Below are 20,703 nucleotides of genomic sequence, written 5' to 3'. Positions count from 1 at the left end.
CAATAGAACCACGTTTACACTAGAGAATACAATGAAGGAAAACAAGAGCAGACGTAAGTTATACCCCATCTCGTCATCCTTTATTTTGTTTACGAGCAAGCATCAACTTCACTACATTTGCCTTTCAACTGGTAGAAAAGAGAGCAGCTCCAACAAGCACAAAGGAAACATCCAACCACGCTGAAAACACCGTCACCGTCCCATTTTGAGCAGATTTTAAAACAAAGAAAAAAAACATTTCTGGAGTGTCATGGATGTGTGAAACAGACAATCTGAGAATCAGTAGTGTATCACGTCTCCTTTCTCACTCCGGTCTCATAGGCCCACATGGAGCGTACACACACTTGTGGTTCATGCAAAGTCAATATACCCCCCACCCACCTACCCATCCTTCCTTCCTTACTCCGTCTTGGTGTTGTTACAGTATGGCTGCATTTCAGATTGTTAGGCAGTGACATTCATTGGGGGCGCACCAGAAAGCACACAACCCGAAAAACGAGATGCTAGTTAACCTTTCAACTGTAGCTGAAATGTGGACATGAAGTGTTTGACACAATGAAACCGTGAGAATTGCGGCACTGACAGGCATATATACTCTTGTGAAATTTCATGCTGCCCTCAAAAAAATTAATAAAATTGTTTCTCAACAGCTCAAGCAACAGGACACTGTTCAAAAAGGAAGAAGAAAAAAAAAAACTCACCTTCCACTATACACAAATAGGCCAGTATACCCGCTGTATGCTGCCAAAGCAATTTCATAATGTACATCTTTTAAAGGTGGATTCCGTCAATATGATTTTTAAGTACAATATCTATAGAAGATACAATGTGGATCTACTTCCTCTACACATCAACAAGGACACGTGACATCTATGTAAAATGTTTTCACCTGTAATAAAACTAGCGTCGGCCTATTATCGCGACAAACTGAGAGAAAACGTCTCCCCAGCTACGAAAGAAATCTAGCATTAAAAAAACAAAAGAGCACGGATAAGTGTGTTTGTTAGACCAGCTAATTACGCTATGATCGGCAAAAGGCACTCCCATCTCAGCCGGCTCAGACCTGGCGCCCCCCTTTTTAATTTTTTTTTTAGTTTTTTAGTTTTTTAAAACAAGCCAAAGTCATCGTGGAAGGGAGACTGTTCACTACGTTTCAAATACACACCTATTAAAAATAAAAATAAAATAAATCAAATGGATTCACTGAGCTGAAAACAAAAGTAGCCTGGAAACTTTTTACAACAACAATAATAAGCATTGAAGGTGTTTTTAAATCAATTTTGGCCTCTGAAAACAGATTTGCACGCAAAGACTTTTCCAATCCTGATAATGCCATTTTCTGCACAATCCAATGCCCCAAACATGGTCGTAATAAATGCAGGTTTGGGAAACGCTTATATTTTACTCTGTACCCCCCCCCCCAAAAAAGACGAACACTAAAATCGTTCAGTGTGACGGCACGTTTTTATCTGGTCTGATGAAAGATTATATACAACAGTTATGGACAACAGTGTCTGAGAGGAGACAAGAGGTTGGACACCCTTTCCCAATCGTAAGCTTCATACTAATACCCGAAGGAAAATAAGTTTACCAAATGTAAACAAATATCTTTGAACAACTCTACAGTACAGTTTCATGTACAATAAAATCTAGTGGTCTACTGCAAAAAAATATCTCACTTTAAGATTCAAAGAAGATTCATTTTTAAAGTGTTTTCCTGCAGTAAGCATCGCAGCCAACAAAGACGACGATGCTTCAGCAATAAGTAGACAGTTTAAAAATGTACCTCATACAGGCTATGTATTATTATTTTAGGTAAAATAGCCGTGCCATGAAAAGAAAAAGAAAAAAAAAACACTGCCAGAAATTCAACGATTCAGCCAGTCTCCACTAAAGCTCATAAACATTTTCTTTCAGTAGCTTGAAAGGGTTTCTCCTTGAACCACACCAGGGACAGGGACAAAGGTTTTAAAGCTGCTGAGGACATTTTAGTACCCTTATTTTCACCACGAACGGCACTGCTGAGCCGATGTTTGTGATTCCACATGACATTTTCTGAAACTGAAAGAAGATTCCCTCTGTAGTGTACATCAGTGAGATCTGCTGGGAATGAAATAACACTAAAGCCAGGAGTAGAGCGTTGCAACGCGTGCAAGCGAAGCAAAAGCATCATGTGAAGCTGAAACCGTCAACTAAGTCCTCTGCCTACGAGAAAGCAAAAGAAACTACTTTACTCCTCGCAAAAGATTAAAGAAAAGGGACGAAATGGAGACCTTTTTGTCATGGAAACCTCCGCTGAACAGTCCTCGGTTTCGCATCATGAAGCGAGACATTTTGTACAAGCGTGATGGAACAGCTTTTGCAGAAATTCAGCGGCATGCTGCGACAGCCTGTGTGACACAAATAGTCTACATTACATAATCGTAGATATTGGACCCCATTGATTAGGTCTTCACTAACACATTGACTAATTACATGGTTTCATTATATTTACAAAAATCTTTAAAAAGCAATTTATTTCTCTACACATGACTTCCCCAAAATTTCTCCATGCACTAAAAAGAAAAACAAAAAGAAATGGAAGAGGAAAATGCAGTCTACTTGTTAAAAGCATCATTTTCGATTCACTGTGGACTACAAGTCAAGAAAACCCAAGTCGGAGCTAGTTGTGAGATTAGCGAATAAATCTACAAGCATTAGCAAAGAATATACATCAGGAGAAGCGATTACTCTGCTCTTCAAAGCCATACGTACATCTGAGAGAAAACAAAAAAAGTGCAGGGTTGGCTTCCTCACACAGTTCCAATGTAAGCCAGGTTTTCCTGGGAATTAAAATATAATAAATAAAAAAAAAAGTCAGCAATCTGGTGATGACTACACTACACTGAGTACCACCACTAAGATAACAACAGGAAAACCTTGACCATATATACGCTGAAGGGACTTTATGTTTCTCCTTTTCTTGATTTTTTTTATTTTATTTTTGTTAAGTTTTTACATCATGGCTCCTAGACATGAAACTGCAGGGAGTGCTGCGTGTGTGAGAGAGAGTGTGTGTGTGTGTGTGTGTGTGTGTGTGAGGGAGGGAGTATGAGTGAGTTTCTGATGTGTGTGTCGGGAGCTCTTGTTTGGGTGTCTTGTGTGTGTTTAGTAGGTGAGGGTGGAGTCGTCCCACTCCAGCTGCTGCTGTCTGCTGGCCCCCTGCTGGTCCTCCGGCTCGCCGCCCTCCTCGTCTTCGCTGCTCTCTGACTCAGCGCTCGTGATGTCATCTTCTTCCTCGCCGTCCTCGCTCTCCTCCTCCTCTTCTTCCTCCTCCTCGCTGCTGTGCTGGTCCTCGTATGTCTGCGTTAGTGACAGCGAGAGAAAAGATGGAGACTGTGACTGTGGGCACTCATTTTGTGATCTTAACTACTCAATTACTTAAATCAGTGTTAGAGAACTTTACACAGGTCATGGCTTTGTTAAGCACCGTGCACGTTACCTTCCTGTTTCACATCATTTTCATGTATGTGTGTTTGGACAACAACACAGCAGCCTCTGCTAATCTGACGAGTGCAGGCTCCTTTAGATGTTTTCTAGCAAAGACTAATCTGTCCTTCTTGTTGCTCCTTGTTGTAAATCTTCTGCATTCCCTTTCACGAAGACGTCTCTTGATTATAGACTCCTGACAATAATATGCCAACCTCCTCAAGATTTTGAACCATTGAAATAAATCTGCCATCGTGCACTTTAGTTGTCTTCTGTGGTCTCACAGGCTGTTTTGGTGCTGCTGAGCTGGTCAACACTTGGAATAAGCTCCACGTCACTCATCTGCAAAGCTTTTGCAAAACTGGAGCTAAAAGTCTGCCCTTCAATCACATCTTGTTTGCTTAAAATCCTCTGTGGTGGTGACAAAAGTGTATCAAGTCCACTGTTCTGAATTTCACATATTAGAAAATACTGGGGCCATTAGACACAATAAAAAAACCCAGTCAGAGCAGTGAGCCTTTCAAGGTGAACTCACACATCAACCAAACCTAAATAGATTTGGACATTTCAAGTACACTTTGATGTAAATATGATGGAGGTTCAACACATCAGGTGAAAAGCTCACATGGGATGTAGATTAGCATTAAAAGGCAGCGATATACAATAAAACCACGGGAGAGGATTTAATGTCTTGCATTGCCTTTGAGAAACGCTGCTTTACCTCAATAACTGTCTCCTACGAACCAAATCCATTCAATAAAAATAACAAACCTCTTTGAAAGAGTCATTTCCAAGTTACTCAGGATATTGAGCGTCTCATTTCAGCTCTGTTTAACAAAAGAGAGCTACAAAAACCCCATCATCTTTTAACAAATCTGTATTCGACGGGCTAAGTCTCACTGGAGAGTTTGTATAAGATCAGATTCATTTGGGTCAAATGTGTAAAGTCTCACTCGGCAGATGTGCTGTGGCAAACCACCTTTGTGATTTAGTCACCTGTAAACAGCAGGATGGGAGTTAAAGCAAATCAAAACGAGGTAAATAATCGGCCATTTTAACAAACAATGAAGCAACAATGAGTAATTGAATGACTCAGAAAGACACGAATCTTCTTGTACAAATATATTCAGCCCACGAGCTGACTCATTCGCTTCATTTTGGGCTTTTGGGAAAAGAAGCCGCTTCCTTTCTTTTCATTCTTGTGTGTCAGTGAGGTAATGTGACTTACATATTTGCAACAGAGTCTCTCTCGCGTCCCCGCAAGGCTGCTAATTACGAGGGGCTCAGACAAAACTAGGGCACAGTTTTAACATCACCCAGTTCGCATTAGCAGGCGAAGAGCTGTCTGGGCTACAGCCTAACACCAGCAGCGAAATTCTGTTAAACAGCTTTTCACCAGTTAATCACCATCATATTATATCTATCTATCTATCTATCTATCTATCTATCTATCTATCTGGTGCTTATTTTGCTTCCTTTCGTGTGGTTTTACCTCCATAGGGTTTACGGTGATGGTGAGGGCTGAATCGTCCCAGTCCATCTCGTTCTCCTTGCCGTTTTCCTGGTCCCTCATGGTGCGCTGGTGTGCAGCTCGGATGCGGAACACGCCCAGGATGATCATGAACACCAGGAAGCTGACGCACACCACGATGACAATGGTGGCAGCGCTGGGAACCACTACGAGGAGGTAAACCACATCAGGAAAAACACAGTGATTAGACGCAAAACAACACTTCACCATCTAATCTGTGGAGACGCAGCTTCCACAGCCGCTTTGGCTTTATGGCGTGCTCCCAGCGATCTGAACACACGTGCTTTTGGCTGTTCAAGGTGTGCGTTTTTCTTTAAATAGCTTAGCCCGTCTCGCGCCAACCTGCTCCACTTTCAATATTAGCAGAAAGAGCCCTCCCTGGCGCAGTGGCGAGCTTAGCGAGGCAGTCAGCTTAGAAGAATACAAAAGCCGGAAAATAAAAGGTCGTGCTCAGTGTGCGCTGCCTGTACAGATGTCACAAACAGCGCTCAAAAGTAATCCCCAACTTGGTCCATTAAAAAACAGACACACTACCAGTGTTTCATACATGCCCCACTTCTGCTTAGTAGGCTGTAATCCTCCTGCTTCATATCACAAATCTTTTTCTACAGCAACAATTAAGCTGATTACTGGTTTAATTATGATATTTAGTGTTGCATTCAACAGATAAACACACGATATTGCAGCCAATACTGAGGAAAAAAATAAACACTACTGCTTAATTTATTTTCCAGGCATTCTTAAATCAATTTATGCAGGAAAGATTTTTATACTTTGATTTTTTGTCTTTTTCCACGTCGCTGAAAAAGATACGTTTGATTTTTTCCTTTTTTTTTTTAAACTTTGGTGAATTGATGGCTGCAGATGACTACTGATTTTCTATGCAACCTGCTGAAAAAGGATGAAGCATTCTCCATGTTTCAGTACCTGAGGCCTGATGAGCGTTGACCAAGTTATGCCCAGACAGATCCACAGAGGCGTGATGGACAGGGTTGATGAAGTTGGGCTGCACCATGGCATTGTTGGCATGCTCCATGGGACTGGCTGTGTGGATTACATTAACCTACAGAGAAATAAAGACCACACGTGAAGTGAGGGCACACAAGTGTGTTGATAACACCAGGACAGGCTGGTCACGGTTCAGTGTGCACGTGACAAACGCTCAGACGTACCTCGACCTTAAAGTCGTTGCTGATGTAGCGACCATTGAGTTCAGAGCAGACCAGTTTAAATTTCCTGTCAAAGAGAGCCTCGGTGTGCCAGTTCTTGTAACGGATAAGGTGCAGGACCTGCTCGTAGTTAGCCATGGTGTTCACACCTGGAACACAGAGGGGGGGGGGGGGGGGGGGGGGGGGGTGTTAGTGACAAGTTCTTGTTGGTGAAAATGTACTATTCCAGATCTTTTCGTCATTTTCTTTAATCTCACAGTACTATCAGAGGTTTTGCAGAAACCAGGGCTATACGCTAGATAAAGCTTCCTAGCCGAGCACTGTGATCTGTACCGGTGATGACGAGGCCCATGTTGGATGAGCTCATCTCTAAGCTGCGCTGCTGCAGCTGGGACATGTCCACTTCAAGGCTCTCGTGCTCTCCGTCCAGCTCGTCTCCCACCACAGTCACTTCACACGTGTCCAGGTTGTGCATGATTTCCTCCGACACCACAGTCTCTTGGACTGAAAGAACAAAAGGACAAAAACGATTGAGGAGAAAGATTTGGAGCACTCCTTTGAAATGCAGCAGTCTGCTGTGCCTGTAATGTATATTTGATGTTTGGCTTCACTCTGATCCGAAACCTGAAAATCTTAAAAGGATGAGGGGAAAAACAAAACAACAACAACCAAAGCATCAATTTTGTATATGAAAATGCTAAAACGAGTCAACTACTGACATTATAGAATATGCAACGTGCAGCTTGCTCCTTAGAAATGCCGGTAAACAGAGAATCCTGGCTCCAACAGTTAAGAGTCCAATAAAACAACTACAGCAGATTTAGCAATGTTAGTATACTTGTATATCAGAGAAAGTGATTTTATTATTTAAATCATAATAATGTAATAGTCTGCATCCTCAGCTTGCTTATGAAACAAATTAATATTTTATGCATCTACTGCCTGTACCATTTGACTCTTCAAAGCTCCATTTTAATGACTCTTAATTATCTACTGTGTCATCTCTTGTTTGCGGGGTGTGTAAGGTGGGGCAGGGTAATGCAGGTGATAGCAGCACAGCTCTGTAAGCCCTTTTGTCTCTTATGGCCTGCTGCTCACTGCAGGACGTCGTATCTCGTGGTATCTGTGTCAACCTCAGAGCTTGTCTATTGTGTCTCCTCCGCTTAACTTATGTGCAAGCCCAACAGATGGCACGGCCGGTCACTGACCCCTCCCACAAAGTAGTAAACAACTTATCTCTCCTCCCCTCCCTCGCTCTGTTTTTCCAATCCCTTCATCCCCCAAGCGTAATCCTCAACATAGACTGCTACTGTAGTTCTGCACAAACGTCTGTACTGTACACACCCTGTAACTGCAGAATCATTCACTGTCAAAGGTGCAGACAGGTGAGCGTTTAAAGAGAAATCAAACCAGTGAGTGTGGGCGTGCCCTACGTGCCTATGTGTGGTGCAAACGGAAGACCAGCTGCTTTCTTAACAAACACCTGAAGCTCAGGAGCTAAAATGAGATGGTTGGTGGTTCGATCCCCAGCTCCAGTCCCGATGTGCCTTAAATCACCCCAACACATCATCACTCTGTAATGCCATCAAGGCAATAATTACTATTACATATGCAGCCATGTTTAAATGGACAGGTACAGGTTAGCTCCTGTGTATATGCTAAATCCTTTTAGAATGATAAGAAGTTGCTTCAGAGTCCAGTGTGCACATCTCTTACCTGTAGGGTCATCGTCAGCTCCCTCTGCAGCTTCAGACTCCGTGTCGGCCTCCACTTCACGGGTGATGGTGCTCACAATGCGTAGCTCGGGGAACAGCGTCACTCCTTCCTGGCTCTCAAATTCAGCTGCACTGCGGGCAAAGTGGTCAATGCCGCTCAGGCTGATCTTGGGTTCTTCTGGCTGCAGCACCATCACGTAACCTTCAGCATCTGGCACCGTTACACAGGACTCCTCGTTAAAGCATCTGTGAAACAGACAATTTTAAATGCTCAGAAATTTGATTTTCCTTCTGTCTTTTATTAAATCAAGTTGCTGCTTCTCCCTATAGAAGAAAAGTGGCATTCTGAATAGTTTTCAAGGTATGTGAACAAATTTGAGCCAACAACAGTGTGCAGCATAAAAGACAAAGACCCTTATTTGTGCTCGTGTAGAAGCCTAAAGCTCACTTATCTGTAGAAGTGGCAAAATAAGAGTTCTTGTGTGTATGTGTGTATTTTTATGCATCAAGCTGTTTGATGTGTAACAAATAAAGAACACATTCTTGCTTTTCACTGACATTAAATGTCACTTTGACTGCAACTACATATAAAAAGCTAATTTCAAATGTTCCTCATCAATTATACAAATTTAACTGCCATCACAAATTTTAAGAAAAAATAAAAACATTTTAGTCTGATTACTCAGTCCGCATTATAAAGCTGGGAGCTGACGCACATTAGTGCATGTGCAAATAAGAACAAATACTAAACGACTTCACCAACTGGAACAAATCTTACACTAGGCTGAGAACAACTACGAGAGCTTTGATGAATTCATTTCATACTCGTGTATAAATCAGTAAAACTACTGCTGTTCTTACTGACTTTCCAGTGCTGCATACATCAAAGAGAATAGGAAAAAAGGAAAGGGGGAAAAAAGCCTACCGCTCTTCAGTCTTTCATTCTCAAGCACCAAAACACCTCGTGTTTATTCTCTTTGTTATGGGCATCAGGTAAAACGCCTGACCTCCATTTTACCTCAATAAACCATCCTTACATTTTAAGCAGCAACAGAGAAGCTTTCTGAATGTCTATGAGGCAGAAAGGACCTGCTTTATAAATAACAGAGAGCTGCTGCTGCCAGCCAACAGATGAAGTGACAAGAAGCAGGCCAGGCTGTGAAAACAATAAGCGCTTCTTGCTTCTTCTGCTTCTACTTACTTGACGGTGGTTGAGATACGCAGGTGCCTGATGCCAGGGGTTGGGAACTGGCGGGAGTTTAAGTAGGAGATGTGCTGCATGACCTTGTCAAAGGCATCGATGTCATCACCTTCCACAGTCAGAGAGGACTGGTTGGGGTTGAACTCCACCTGAGAGAAGAAAACAAGGTGAGGGACTTGTACATAACATGACCTGTGACTGATGCTGAGCTAACAAACAAACAATTCTTTCCAACATCAGTCCTGCAGAACCACTTAAAGTATCAGCTAAAATGCAACTTTCGAGGTAAATATTCTCCAAAAGTTGCAGGTCTAAGATTAAAAATCATTCTTTTGGTTTGGTTGGATGGTATGAACCGCAGTTCATTAGATGAGCAAGCTGTAAAATGATTTAAAATGAGACTTCCTCTTAAAGATTCACAAATCTCAAAGCTTTCTTTGCCCTCCTCACCTTGATAGCTGAAGCTACCTCCTCAGGCAGCTGCACGTCCAGTCCTTCTTTGCACGTGTACAAACAGTCGATCACCTTCTTGTTCTCCAGCTTGCCGGTGCGGATAATCAGCCCTGCTAGGTTACCGCGGAAAAACTGCGCCATTCGAGCATTTCCACCTGGTTTCCAAGACAACACATAGAAGTTATTTAGGGGGTACATTTAACAGGCTTCACCTTTTCTGAGCTGGAGCTTCAAGCATGCTGTCTCACTGTACAAAGCTGGCGTGAATGGAGTTCATGCAAGTTAGTATGTGTGCCCTTCAAGAGGCCCGAAGCCCAATGAGCAAGACAGGCAAATGACTGATGAGCTTATGCACGCCAGCGGCAGCATGCAACGTTTGCATTAAAAGGGTGAACGGCTTACTGTGGGAAAAGAAATGGCATCAACAGGAAAAAAAAGAAAAGAAACTCAAAGAAGGGATTACGTAAGATAATGATGAATTAATCCTCTTTAGTCACCTCATTTTCACAAAATAACAGAGCCATCTTGAGGACCGCAAAATGCTCATGATCTGAAATTTGGAGTCTTGACATTTTGAGAGAGGTACGCCACTCCTGTCTTCCAGCTACATCATAATGAGCATTAGTCTGCACCACTGCGGAGTCAGCGACAAACTCTACATCTCAAGGTCACGTATTCATCCACTGATGTGTGCACGCGCTTCTGCTGCAGGTTTGTTATCTGATACAGAGGAGTTACTGCTTCCAGCCTCAAGGTCAAGCTCTGAAAGAAAAGCCAGCATGGCTAAAATGCTGCAGCTGGATCGGAATCTTGACTCGTTATATATTTATTTGCGATCTGCTGGTGTATCAAATGTTGGGGAAAAAAAGAAATAAGGGGAAAATGAAACAAAACAACTACGTAGCTTTTGCAGTTAGAAGAGAAAATAAAATAAATGGGAGTCAGGTGCCACTGAACATCAATACTGCAACAAAAACAAATTATTTTTGCATCTAGAATGTGTAGGAATCATTCTAGTCTTAATGGAATGAGGATGCAATTAGCATGGTGGGACATTGTGGACACATGGACATATCTGAGGAGTAAGGGAAAGACGTGAGCAACCTGAACTGGGCTCAGAGACTGTCTCAGTGTCATTGTCATGTCCTGAGTTTTCTGTAAATGACAGAAACAAGAGAGCAGGAAGAGACAGGGAGGAAGGTTGAGGATCTGGAGGAGAGATTCAGATGCTACATACGAGGTCACGTCATTAATATTACAAAGAGTTAATACAGCATTGGCTGAATATAAAGTAATAGTTTATACAAGAGTTTATATCATGTAGCATGAATACAGTTTTAACCGTTTCTAATAGAGTATCAAACACACAAAAGAAGAAATCACATTTTTCAATACAATGCATATAAATGATACAGATGTCAAAAAAGAGAGCTCTCCAAAAATCAGTTACACAGTTTACCTTGCCAGCAGGCACCAATTGTGAGCTGAGTTTCGATCTTGGAGGCGTGCAGTGGGTAGTCCTCCGTAACCAGGAAGGGCTCAAAGGTAGTCCCATCCACAAATACAGAAACGGTGGGGAACTCCACATTAAGCACATAGTGATGCCACTCTTTGTCACACACCTGGAAAGATGACAGCAGAAGGAGTGAAAAACTGAAATCTAGACTCTGCAGTACACTGCAGCCTGATTTTTTTATTATTATTTTTTTAACTTTATGTGCCGCCTCATGCTGCACACTGGCACAAAGTTTAGTTTTGGAAGCAGCGGACCTGGTCGAGCTTCCAGTGAAACTCTGCGGGTTTATAGTTCTCTGCCTCAGATGGCTCCTGTCGTAGGAGAAAGATCAGCCTGCAGTTGTGGACGTAGAGCGAGTAGTGGTGTCTGTTCATCTCTGCAGAGAAGAAAACGACAAAAGATCAGGATGAGAAACTGTAACTCTAAAATATGCAATAATTTCCCTAAATCAAGTATCTGACTATCCATGGAAATGTGTAGCAATGTATTTGTAGAAAAGATCTCAATCTTCTGAAGAAACAATAACAAATGTGTTTTCTTGATGATTCTCCAGGTAAAACTGAACTCATGCTCCAGCTCAGTGTCGAAATCTGCAATCTGTCAGAACACTAAGTGTTGAGAAGGTGTGGACTGAATACAGGCCCTTTTAGCAGCCTCTCTCTATTACAAAAATAGCTATGTGGCTGTAATATGCACAACGTGGTTTAGCAACGCCTTACTGAATTAAGCAAAACCTCAGGAAAAAAACAAAACAAAACAAAAACAAAAAAACAATGCCTGGATGGGATTTTACAGATCGACACAAAACCTGCGAACATTATTTAGCATTAATGGTGCCCTCACATGTATGTAGCCATGCGTCTAAAGCATGAGTGTGCTGATAGAAATGGATGGTCCTTAAATACGATGATTCATGGATACATAGGTTATGCATTTTTTTTTTTTAATCTTGTCTTGCATCTTCACAATTACTCTTGAAATGCTGAACTATTTGCCCACACAGTCTCTCACAGAGTGGTCATCCTCTCCTTGTTTCTGATTCTGAAAGATTCAACCTTTATGGGAAGGTTGGGGTTTTTTTTGGTAACCAATTAACTAATACTGCCAATTAAAACTTATTAGTACACCATCAAACTGACAGAAAGGTGGTTGTAGCTAAGGAGGCAGACCAGGTCATCTACTAATCAGAAGTTCAGAGGTTTAGTCCCTGGCTGCTCTGCATGCCAAAGTATCCTTGGGCAAGATACTGAACCCTAGGTTGCTGCTAATATGTTGATTGTAGTGTGAGTGTTAGATAGAAAGCACTTGCAGGTGCTTCCATGAATGCAGTTGTGAATGGTCCACGTTAGATAAAGTGCTCAAGTAGAGTACAAAACCACCATATAAGAAATGGTCAATTTATCATTAACATGAAGCAAATAACATTTTTAAAATATGGTTTAAATGATTGCAAATACATTCTTATCTTTTTTGACTGACATTTTTACAAAGTGCTCCAATGTCAGTTTTACGTGGTTCTGTAAAGCTAAAGCAAAATGAGATTCATCTTTCTGTTCCAGACTCTGCTGAAAAAAGGTCACAAATGACCCATGATCTCATGGGTATGGGAGCTTCCTGTCCAGGCCACAGGCCTGATGTAATCCTCCTTATATAAGCAGCTGGGCCGAAGCTGATGAACTGGCTCCCCGTCACTGGCCACGGCAGACTTTACAGTCCATAAGATCAAGGAGCTTGTGACCATGCAGAAAATTTACAACGACTGTCAAAATGGAAAGGTCAGCAAGCGCTCAGCGGGATGTGAGAAAGAAATTAAAAAGGAATCACGTTTCCATGTGTTAGACCACCAGCTGAGCACAAACGCTGATTATAGCCTGAAGTTTCAATGGTGGAGTTTTTTTTGTTTTTAATCAGAGGATCTCTTCAGACACCATATGTGCACCAATAATCAGTAGCCGCCAGATATTTTAATAGCACAGTTTTGAGATTAATGAGTCCATGTGCCATGCTTATTATATGTATGAAACAAGACGCTCTGTCCTACAGAACTCTTCAAACCTTCTGTTCCAAGATTTTTATTATTATTTCATGCCAGCGTTACAGTATTAGTTGATCTATCATGCCATTGGCGAATGGATGCACTTCATTACATTAGGAAAGGTGAAAATGGGGTAGTACATGTCATTTATAAGCTAAAACAAGGCATTTTTGCCTATTGCTAGGTGGTTTCTAAGCATATATAATTAAACTTTTGTGGCTATAAGTATGATTGTACTGGATTTACAACAATAGGGACAGCAAGGAGGTACAGTGGTTAGCACTGTTGCCTCACACCAAGAAGGTTCAATTCCAGTATCTGTGTGGAGTCTGCATGGGCTTTCTCCCACAGTCATGCAGTTAGTGGGGTTAGGTTAATTGGTGAATCTAAATTGCCCATAGCTGTGAATGTGAGTGAGAATGATAGAGTGTCTCTATGTGTCTAGGGTACACCCTGGACAGACTGGCAACCTTTCCAGGGTGTACCCTGCCTCTCGCTCTGTGGTAGCTGGGATACACTCCAGCCTCCCACAACCCTGAATTGGATAAGTGAAAGAGAATGGATGGATAAAACAACAGGATATTTTCATAAGGTGCTGTATTTTCATAAAGACTAAACACAGATCATTTTAACCAAGTTGGTTGCCAGGCAATGTGATACGGGCTTAAGATGTTCTTGTGTGCCAAGTTGGAGGAGTTTGCAGACAAACAAAGATGCTGCATCTTATTATAAAGCTAAATCTTCAATTAAAGTGGACTGATAGAAAGATTTAATTTATACGGTGAGTCAGTTATCTTTTCCCCCCTTTTTAACAGCTGAATAATAGTTGGAGCCTTTAAATACGCATGTTTATTTTCTTCACAATAAGCTGTGACTCCTACCCGTTTTGTCAGAGTTGCAGAGGATGGTCTCCTTCTCGTGGGCCCCAGGGCCGTGTCTCATCCACACAGAAATGGTGAAGGGGTCCTTCAGGCTGGTGCTCACCATACCATTAGGAACCTTGATGGCCTGGGTGCCATTAAATTCAAACACCTGATCGCTGTCGTGGCCGTTATCAGTTGGCAGCCCTACGGTCCAGTTAGCAGAGCTGCTGGGAGCAGGAAGGAGCTCCACAGTGCCGGAGCTGGCTCCTAATAAACAAAGATGGTAGACTTAGTTGTGTGTGGCTCACAGAGTTATAAAACAACTACTAACAATAACCATTTCCAGTTCCTTACCACACAACTTATGCAGAGACTTCTCAGAGTAGGTGTCACGGTCACAGCCCTTTCCAATATGGTTGGTTTCCAGTTCAATACTGGCCCGGATGGACGTGATTGGCTCATCACAGGTCTCCAAGTGCATGCTGGGGAAAAGGGCCAAACTACCAGTGCCAGGCTCGTATTCAATCCTCTTATTGAAGCCTGAAAAAGAAGCAGAGAGAGTAAAAAGCATTAAAAGATGTTCTTTAAGTACAAGCCTTTTTAATACTAATCACTCTTTAAGAAGTATTCCTCTTCTTTTGAGTTGAAATGAGGCCTTATAGTTTAGAGGAGTTCAATTATCCTTCAGAGCCTGTTTGGACTGCATCAATGATCATTTATATTCAACACAAAAGACACAACTTAACAGTGATGGCTGGCGAGCTACAACAAAAGAGGAGAGCTTTCATACCTTGCCAGCTGGGCTTGCAGGTGGGCTTGACGCTGATCTTCACCAGCACGTCCTCAGAGGCTCGGTTCTTTCCGCAGTCGTAGGCGGTCACGGTCAGTTTATACATGCGCTCTTTGCCATAGCTCAGTTTTTCTGTGTTCTTGATAAAGCCTGAACAGAGCAGGTGGGGGGAAAAAAATGTAATTTTAATAGAAGGACCACTCTTTGTTTAACTTCAAAGCTGCGGCTGTGCTAAAATTGGCAGAGGTATCGGTAGGTATAGAAACCCTCAAAGCACTAACACATTATAATTCTGTTTGAAACGCGTAGAGTAAAGATTATTTAAAAAAACAAAACAAAAGGGATTTATCGACAAGCCAAACAAAAAACTGATGGAACACTCTTAGGATTCATAATATTTTGAATTTAAATGCTGTACTGAGAGTTATTTTCAAAGCCTGTGTGTATGCAGAGTCTCACAATTAAAGTGAAAGTGAAATTAAAGTGTCACATCACCGGTTCTCACTGATTGATCTCCTCATATTATCACCCATCCTTATTTATTTTTCTATTTAGGCATTATATCGGTCAGAGTTCGAAAACTGGGTCTTCACTTTTTCTATTTATTTATTTATTTTTTTTAAAAGATAAAAAGAAATGATCTTTAAATCCGGCACTAATCACTGACCAGCTTGGTGACGTTCAAAGAACGCCGTCATTGTCTTGCAAGCCGACAAGTTTGTGCTGAATTTTGAATGACAGCCCTGCAGCATCATCGTTTAAACAAATCAATAGGCACTGTGAAGCGTGTCATTGCACTCATGACTCTTGAGCGTGGGCTGCAGCTTTTTTCCAGTGGGCACAAAGACAAAGGCGCTATGTGAACATCCATACCATCCTTGTCGATGGTGAAGGGCACATCAGGGGTCACAATCTCATAGTTGCAGATTTGGCTAAACTGGAACGAGCAGTCGGCATCCACCGCCTCCACCTTCAAGATGCTGTCGTATTTCTTTCCCTCAATGACGGTGGCTTTGTAGGACTTCTCCTTGAACACTGGTGAATACTCATTTATGTCGTTCACCTGGATGTGGACAGTGGCCCTGATAGGGAGATATTCAAGTTAGGACACTTTATCAGTTGGATAGTCAATGGTTTATTTATTTATTTTATTTTATTATGAAAATGAGACCTTCATGATCATCCTCTTTCAATGGATGACTAAGACTGATCTCAAATCCTGGATTGGTTAAAATAAAATCAATTCTTGACTTTAAGCCCTGGCCTGGCTTTTGTTTGCGATTACCGCAGATGGAAAGAATAATCTTCTTGTGTTGAGTCAACTCTATTTGTAATCATTACTTCATCACTGCTGATCTTTTTTGTTTTTTTGAAAAAGGTGCAGCTTAATTTTCTGTTGACAGACAAATCAAATAACCATCTAATCATGACCCTTATTCCATTCATTCACGATTGGAAATCCTCACAATCCAGATGTGCATTCATGTCACCAAATCCTCATGGATAATTATACGGCTCGTTCGGGAAAGGATTCCCTTGACAGTTCCCACAATCAGCATAAAGACTTAACAGAATGCAGCTTTCGATTTTACGCCAAAACCACATATCTATATTTGCACACTTGTGTGCTTCCTCTGCTTTGCTTTCATAACCCATTTGTCAGGGCAAATGCATCAGATTTGATGATGCATTTGAACCACAATCAGGATTTTTTACCTGGGAGACCTAAAATAATTTTTCTTTTTTGTATTCCTTTATAGTAGCGTATGAACAAGTGATCATTGTGAGCCAAAAGCTGAGGCTTCCCATTGCTCTGTCATATTTTGGCACCCCCCCCCCTTCTTTTTTTCTAGTTTTGAATCAGTAGCCCTAATGTGATCATTCTAAGCACACAATTATGGCTTTGAGAATGAAAAGAGCCCAAGGAATTCCTTGTTAACACCTTCAATTCATGAGGGGCAGCCAATCAAAAGAAACCGATTGGCTGACTCAGTAACCCTAACATGGTAAGGTCGGGGAACAAAAAATATACAGTTGGAAGTTTTACACCAGTTCCCTTTAAAAAAACCAGTGTACATGTTTTCCCCCTTTTTTTTAAACAGTTAAAACATTTTATCTCAAAGAAAATGTGCTCAAAGATAATTATGATAATTAAGATAATTTTGCAGGCGTTAACTCACTTGTGGGACTTCTTCATGTTGGCACCATCAGGACCCTCTCCACAGTCGTAGGCTTGGATGGTGAAGGTGTGCTCCTTCTGCAGCTCACAGTCCAGCTTGTCCTTTGCCCTGATAACCCCCTCTCCAGTGGACTTGTCCAGCACCACTGCCTCAAAAGGGACATTCTGCCCGTGGATCCTGAAGCCGCAAATCTCACCTGAACACGTTAAGAGCCAAAACAGAGCTTGCTCAGAATAACTGGTGACCGCTGTGAAATTTAAACGTCTAATAAAGCGATTAAGCAATTATATTAACCACAAAACAAATTAATTAAACGCCTCAAAAATAAACAAAATCAAATCAAAGTCAGCCACAGGTTTTGGGAGCCAGGGACTTGTAGATTGAGGTGCGTGGGGTCTGTGGAGGAAGCCCGTGTGGGTGAGTAGTTTGGGGGTGGGTGACATTACGTATCAGTACAGAGAGTGTATTTTCCAAGCCGCTTGAAAACATTGCATCCAGTCATGCAGGCAGAAACTGAAAAAAATATGGACAGGCATTTCACAGGAGTACTTAAGATATTAAAAAAAGTCATGAAACCAAGTTCGAAAAGTAAGCATATAGAGCACAGTATATTTGTTGAGAATAAAAAAAATAACGTTACATCCTATCTCATGAAAGAAACAATATATAACACAAATTATAGGAACAAAAATTGAGATCCTTAACAATGGAGACCATTGAGATTCAGCCATCCCGGCTTAAATGTCTGCGAAAGAAAAGAAAAGGGGAAAAAAAGCCCAGACAACGCTTAATATTTTGGCACAATTTGAGAAAAGTCTTCCTGTGTAATTTTGCCTCTGACCCAAAACTACTGCAAAATGAACTGAAAAGAAAACCATGAAATCATAGAGAACTAAACCAGTACAAGAACAGTTCTCAAACAAAAACAAAAGTACTGGATGAGAACTGGGGTTAGAAATATCAACTTGCTCGACATCCACATCAAATGACAACTGCAGCCATGCTAATGGTAGAGATTAGTGGTGGAGAATTAGAAATCAAGAGATCCACTGAGGCAAAGATGCGATAACAGAAACTTTGCAGCAGAGAGAGTTTGCATTAGTTAACAATCTCAGCAATCTCACGTGAAGACTTAAAATGTCAGAAAGGTTGACAGGAGTCACTGGAATTGCGCAGCTATAACGAGGTCGTTAATGGCCACAACCGAGCACGCTCGGTGCCTTTAAGATGGTTACACTTTAAGAAGGTTCAGCTTCTTAAAATACCAATTAGAGTTTCAATTTCTGCTCCAATTGCCGCATGTTAAAGAGGTTATAAAATAATCCTACACAGACTTTTAAATTGGAGTTGTGCAGAAAATTGCTTTAGCCTTCTGCTCCTCCCCCCCCTTTTTTTTCTCCCCCTCGGGGAATTAAAAGGACCGAATTGGACAAAACGGCAAAGAGACTCAGAACTCCTGTTTTTTTGTTGTTGTTATTTTTAAAGCGGCTTCTGTTTCCTGCTGACAGCTGAAAAACTGTTAGGGTCTGCAAACTGCAATGGATGTCTCATGCACAGATATTTCTAAGAACAGTCAGCCCCCACATCACACTTTTCATCCAGCTGTTGGAACGGCAAAAACTTCAGGGTGAGAAAATAAAACGCAAGGTCAAGAAAACCAAATGGGGAGTTTACAGAGCATGAGCAGGAGGAGTTTCTGTGTAAAAGTGTGGATGCTGGTTTTAGCGTTAGTGGGTTAATAGTAACAAGTAAGCACAAGGCAGAAGAAAGAGCCCAAGATCACCTTCTTCAGTGAGGGTCACCTCAAAACTCTCTACAAGGAAGGGAGACAAGATAAACCCAGATCAGTTCAGAGAAGAGTTAGAAGCTGAGAGATAACACACACAGAGGACAGGAAGATAATACACGCTAGCTAAAGGCTTACAATACCTCCCTCAGAGAAACAAAAAACATACTGCAAGTGGGGAATAAGGACTACACCAGAGTAAACAAGTACTAAACATCACATTTTCCCCACTATCTACAATAGAAATGTGTGATTTTTACAAGCCTGCAGTAAGTCAACAAGTTAAAAAAGAAAAAGAATATATAATTAGAGGATAGTTTACACAGCCCGTTTTAGACAATTATGGAAAGTCAGTCCCATCACATTCAAATCATATTTCTCAAAACGTCACATTTACCATTTCCATTCATTTTTTAATATATTTTATATATTAAACTTCAAGACATGAAGATAAAGTAGCTTAGGAAAAACAAAATGACAACTTCTTTTGTTGCTTAGCTGGCATTTTCAATCTCTTTCACAGGCTCCGGTGAGTTGGGCCTTTGTTTTTACCTACTGAACAATTAGAAATGGATTTTACATTAGCCAGGGCAAGCTGGTATAGTGGATGGATGGAGGTGCTGCTAAAGTCTGACATGCAGCAGGCATTGTGGCTGCTGAGTTTAACACACTTCTAACGACCAGCTCACATCAGGAGTTTAGGATTTCCTTAGCTTTTCACTTATCTCACAGGCCTCTCAGTTCGGATCAGGTCAGCAATCACAAGGATAGTTAAACATTTATCCTCCGCCTGCCTAGTACTAATTAAATACAGTGAGTAATGTTCTCAATACATTCACACACTCACAAAAGGTTAATATCTTAACCCGTTTTCCAGGAGCTGTGTCGCAGAAACAAGATCTTTCCTCCTGTCGCCTTGTCTATTACTTCTCAGGGAATGAAATAACCAGATCTGGTGGGTGGGCCGTTCTTGCTTTGTGTTTCACACTTGTGTTACAGCACAGTCATCCATGAGCACTGAGCTTGTTTTCAAAGGCTTTAGTTTCAGCCATTTCAGTTCCAATTACCCTGCCCGTCCCACAGCGAATCAGCCTTACAGACACAACTTATATAGCAACTCCTCGTTCGTGGTGAAGCTTCTGTTCCTCAGACTGACTTAAGAACCTGGGATTGGGCTTCTGAATGATCTGCAGGCTGGCTTAAAGTGAACCCTGCTTGCTCGCACAGGAGGACCGACTAAAAGGGAGGCTGGCATGACAGAGTAGGTCACCCCTGCTGCCACGTGAAGCCGGACTGCTTGCTCTGTCTCAAAAGAGCAAGTTCACAAGGACACACAGTCCACTCGCAAAAGGCCTGCTCATCAAAAGAAGAGCCCCAGCTGAGAGAAACAGGACTCCCCTCCCCAAAGCTCTGCATTCAAAACAAATTTTCTGTGAAGGGAGACAAACATCATGCAGACAGTTGGGCATATTACTCTAATCATGGCTCTCTTGGTGCAGTTGTCCACCTTAAAAAGCTGCCAAGCCAATCAGCTCAGGAGAAATTTCACATAACTTTGTCAAGAAGATTACATTTGGCATGTCCTGTGGCGTGCACGTGGATGCTAAAGCCTCACATTCTAAATCAGGGGGAGTAATCTGTGATTAAAATAGTCATATAAAGCCTGGTGAGAGCACCGAGTGTGAAGAGAGCCGCAGACAAGAGATCACACAACTCATGTGATGTGAGATGGTGGGAAACCATTTCCAGTGCTGTGGTGCTTTGAATCATGGCCAAAGTCAATCCTGATGTGATTAAAACCCCCAGAGCTAATGCTGCCTTGGTACATAAAGCACACTAATTGTGCCTCTACAGTGGGAGAGAGAGGGAGGGGGGGAAAAAACTTGAAAAAAGTTTTTGATCTGAATATCAAAAGGTTCAGCCTGGAGGATATGGTAGCCAGCTGTACATCAGTATGGCAGGCAAGTCATAAAAAACTAATGTGCAGAAATGTGTT

General features: G+C 41.7%; 1 protein-coding gene across 4 annotated transcripts in view; it reads right to left on the bottom strand.

Annotated features, from left to right (window-relative positions):
• Positions 1-54: 54 nt before the first annotated feature.
• clstn1 (calsyntenin 1) overlaps positions 55-20,703 on the bottom strand; it is a 37,758-nt gene continuing 17,109 nt past the window's right edge. The window contains exons 3-19 of one of the 4 annotated variants that reach the window (XM_005478202.4): positions 18,705-18,734; positions 16,922-17,117; positions 15,615-15,823; positions 14,742-14,891; positions 14,306-14,491; positions 13,970-14,218; positions 11,308-11,429; positions 10,997-11,159; positions 10,642-10,692; positions 9,535-9,692; positions 9,085-9,233; positions 7,885-8,129; positions 6,502-6,672; positions 6,172-6,317; positions 5,927-6,062; positions 4,961-5,145; positions 55-3,342 (exon numbers count right to left, since the gene is read on the bottom strand). In XM_005478202.4, coding sequence (XP_005478259.1) covers positions 3,148-3,342; positions 4,961-5,145; positions 5,927-6,062; positions 6,172-6,317; positions 6,502-6,672; positions 7,885-8,129; positions 9,085-9,233; positions 9,535-9,692; positions 10,642-10,692; positions 10,997-11,159; positions 11,308-11,429; positions 13,970-14,218; positions 14,306-14,491; positions 14,742-14,891; positions 15,615-15,823; positions 16,922-17,117; positions 18,705-18,734 — 2,741 coding nt within the window. In that variant the 3' untranslated portion in view covers positions 55-3,147. The remainder of the gene's footprint in view (positions 3,343-4,960; positions 5,146-5,926; positions 6,063-6,171; positions 6,318-6,501; positions 6,673-7,884; positions 8,130-9,084; positions 9,234-9,534; positions 9,693-10,641; positions 10,693-10,996; positions 11,160-11,307; positions 11,430-13,969; positions 14,219-14,305; positions 14,492-14,741; positions 14,892-15,614; positions 15,824-16,921; positions 17,118-18,704; positions 18,735-20,703) is intronic. The other 3 variants (XM_005478204.4, XM_005478203.4, XM_003444805.5) reach the window with 3 other exon arrangements.

The sequence above is a fragment of the Oreochromis niloticus genome, linkage group LG20, assembly GCF_001858045.2.
Source record: "Oreochromis niloticus isolate F11D_XX linkage group LG20, O_niloticus_UMD_NMBU, whole genome shotgun sequence".
Taxonomy (NCBI): Eukaryota; Metazoa; Chordata; class Actinopteri; order Cichliformes; family Cichlidae; genus Oreochromis; species Oreochromis niloticus.
Note: the sequence above shows the minus strand (reverse complement) of the source record. Positions and strands in the feature narration are given on the sequence as shown.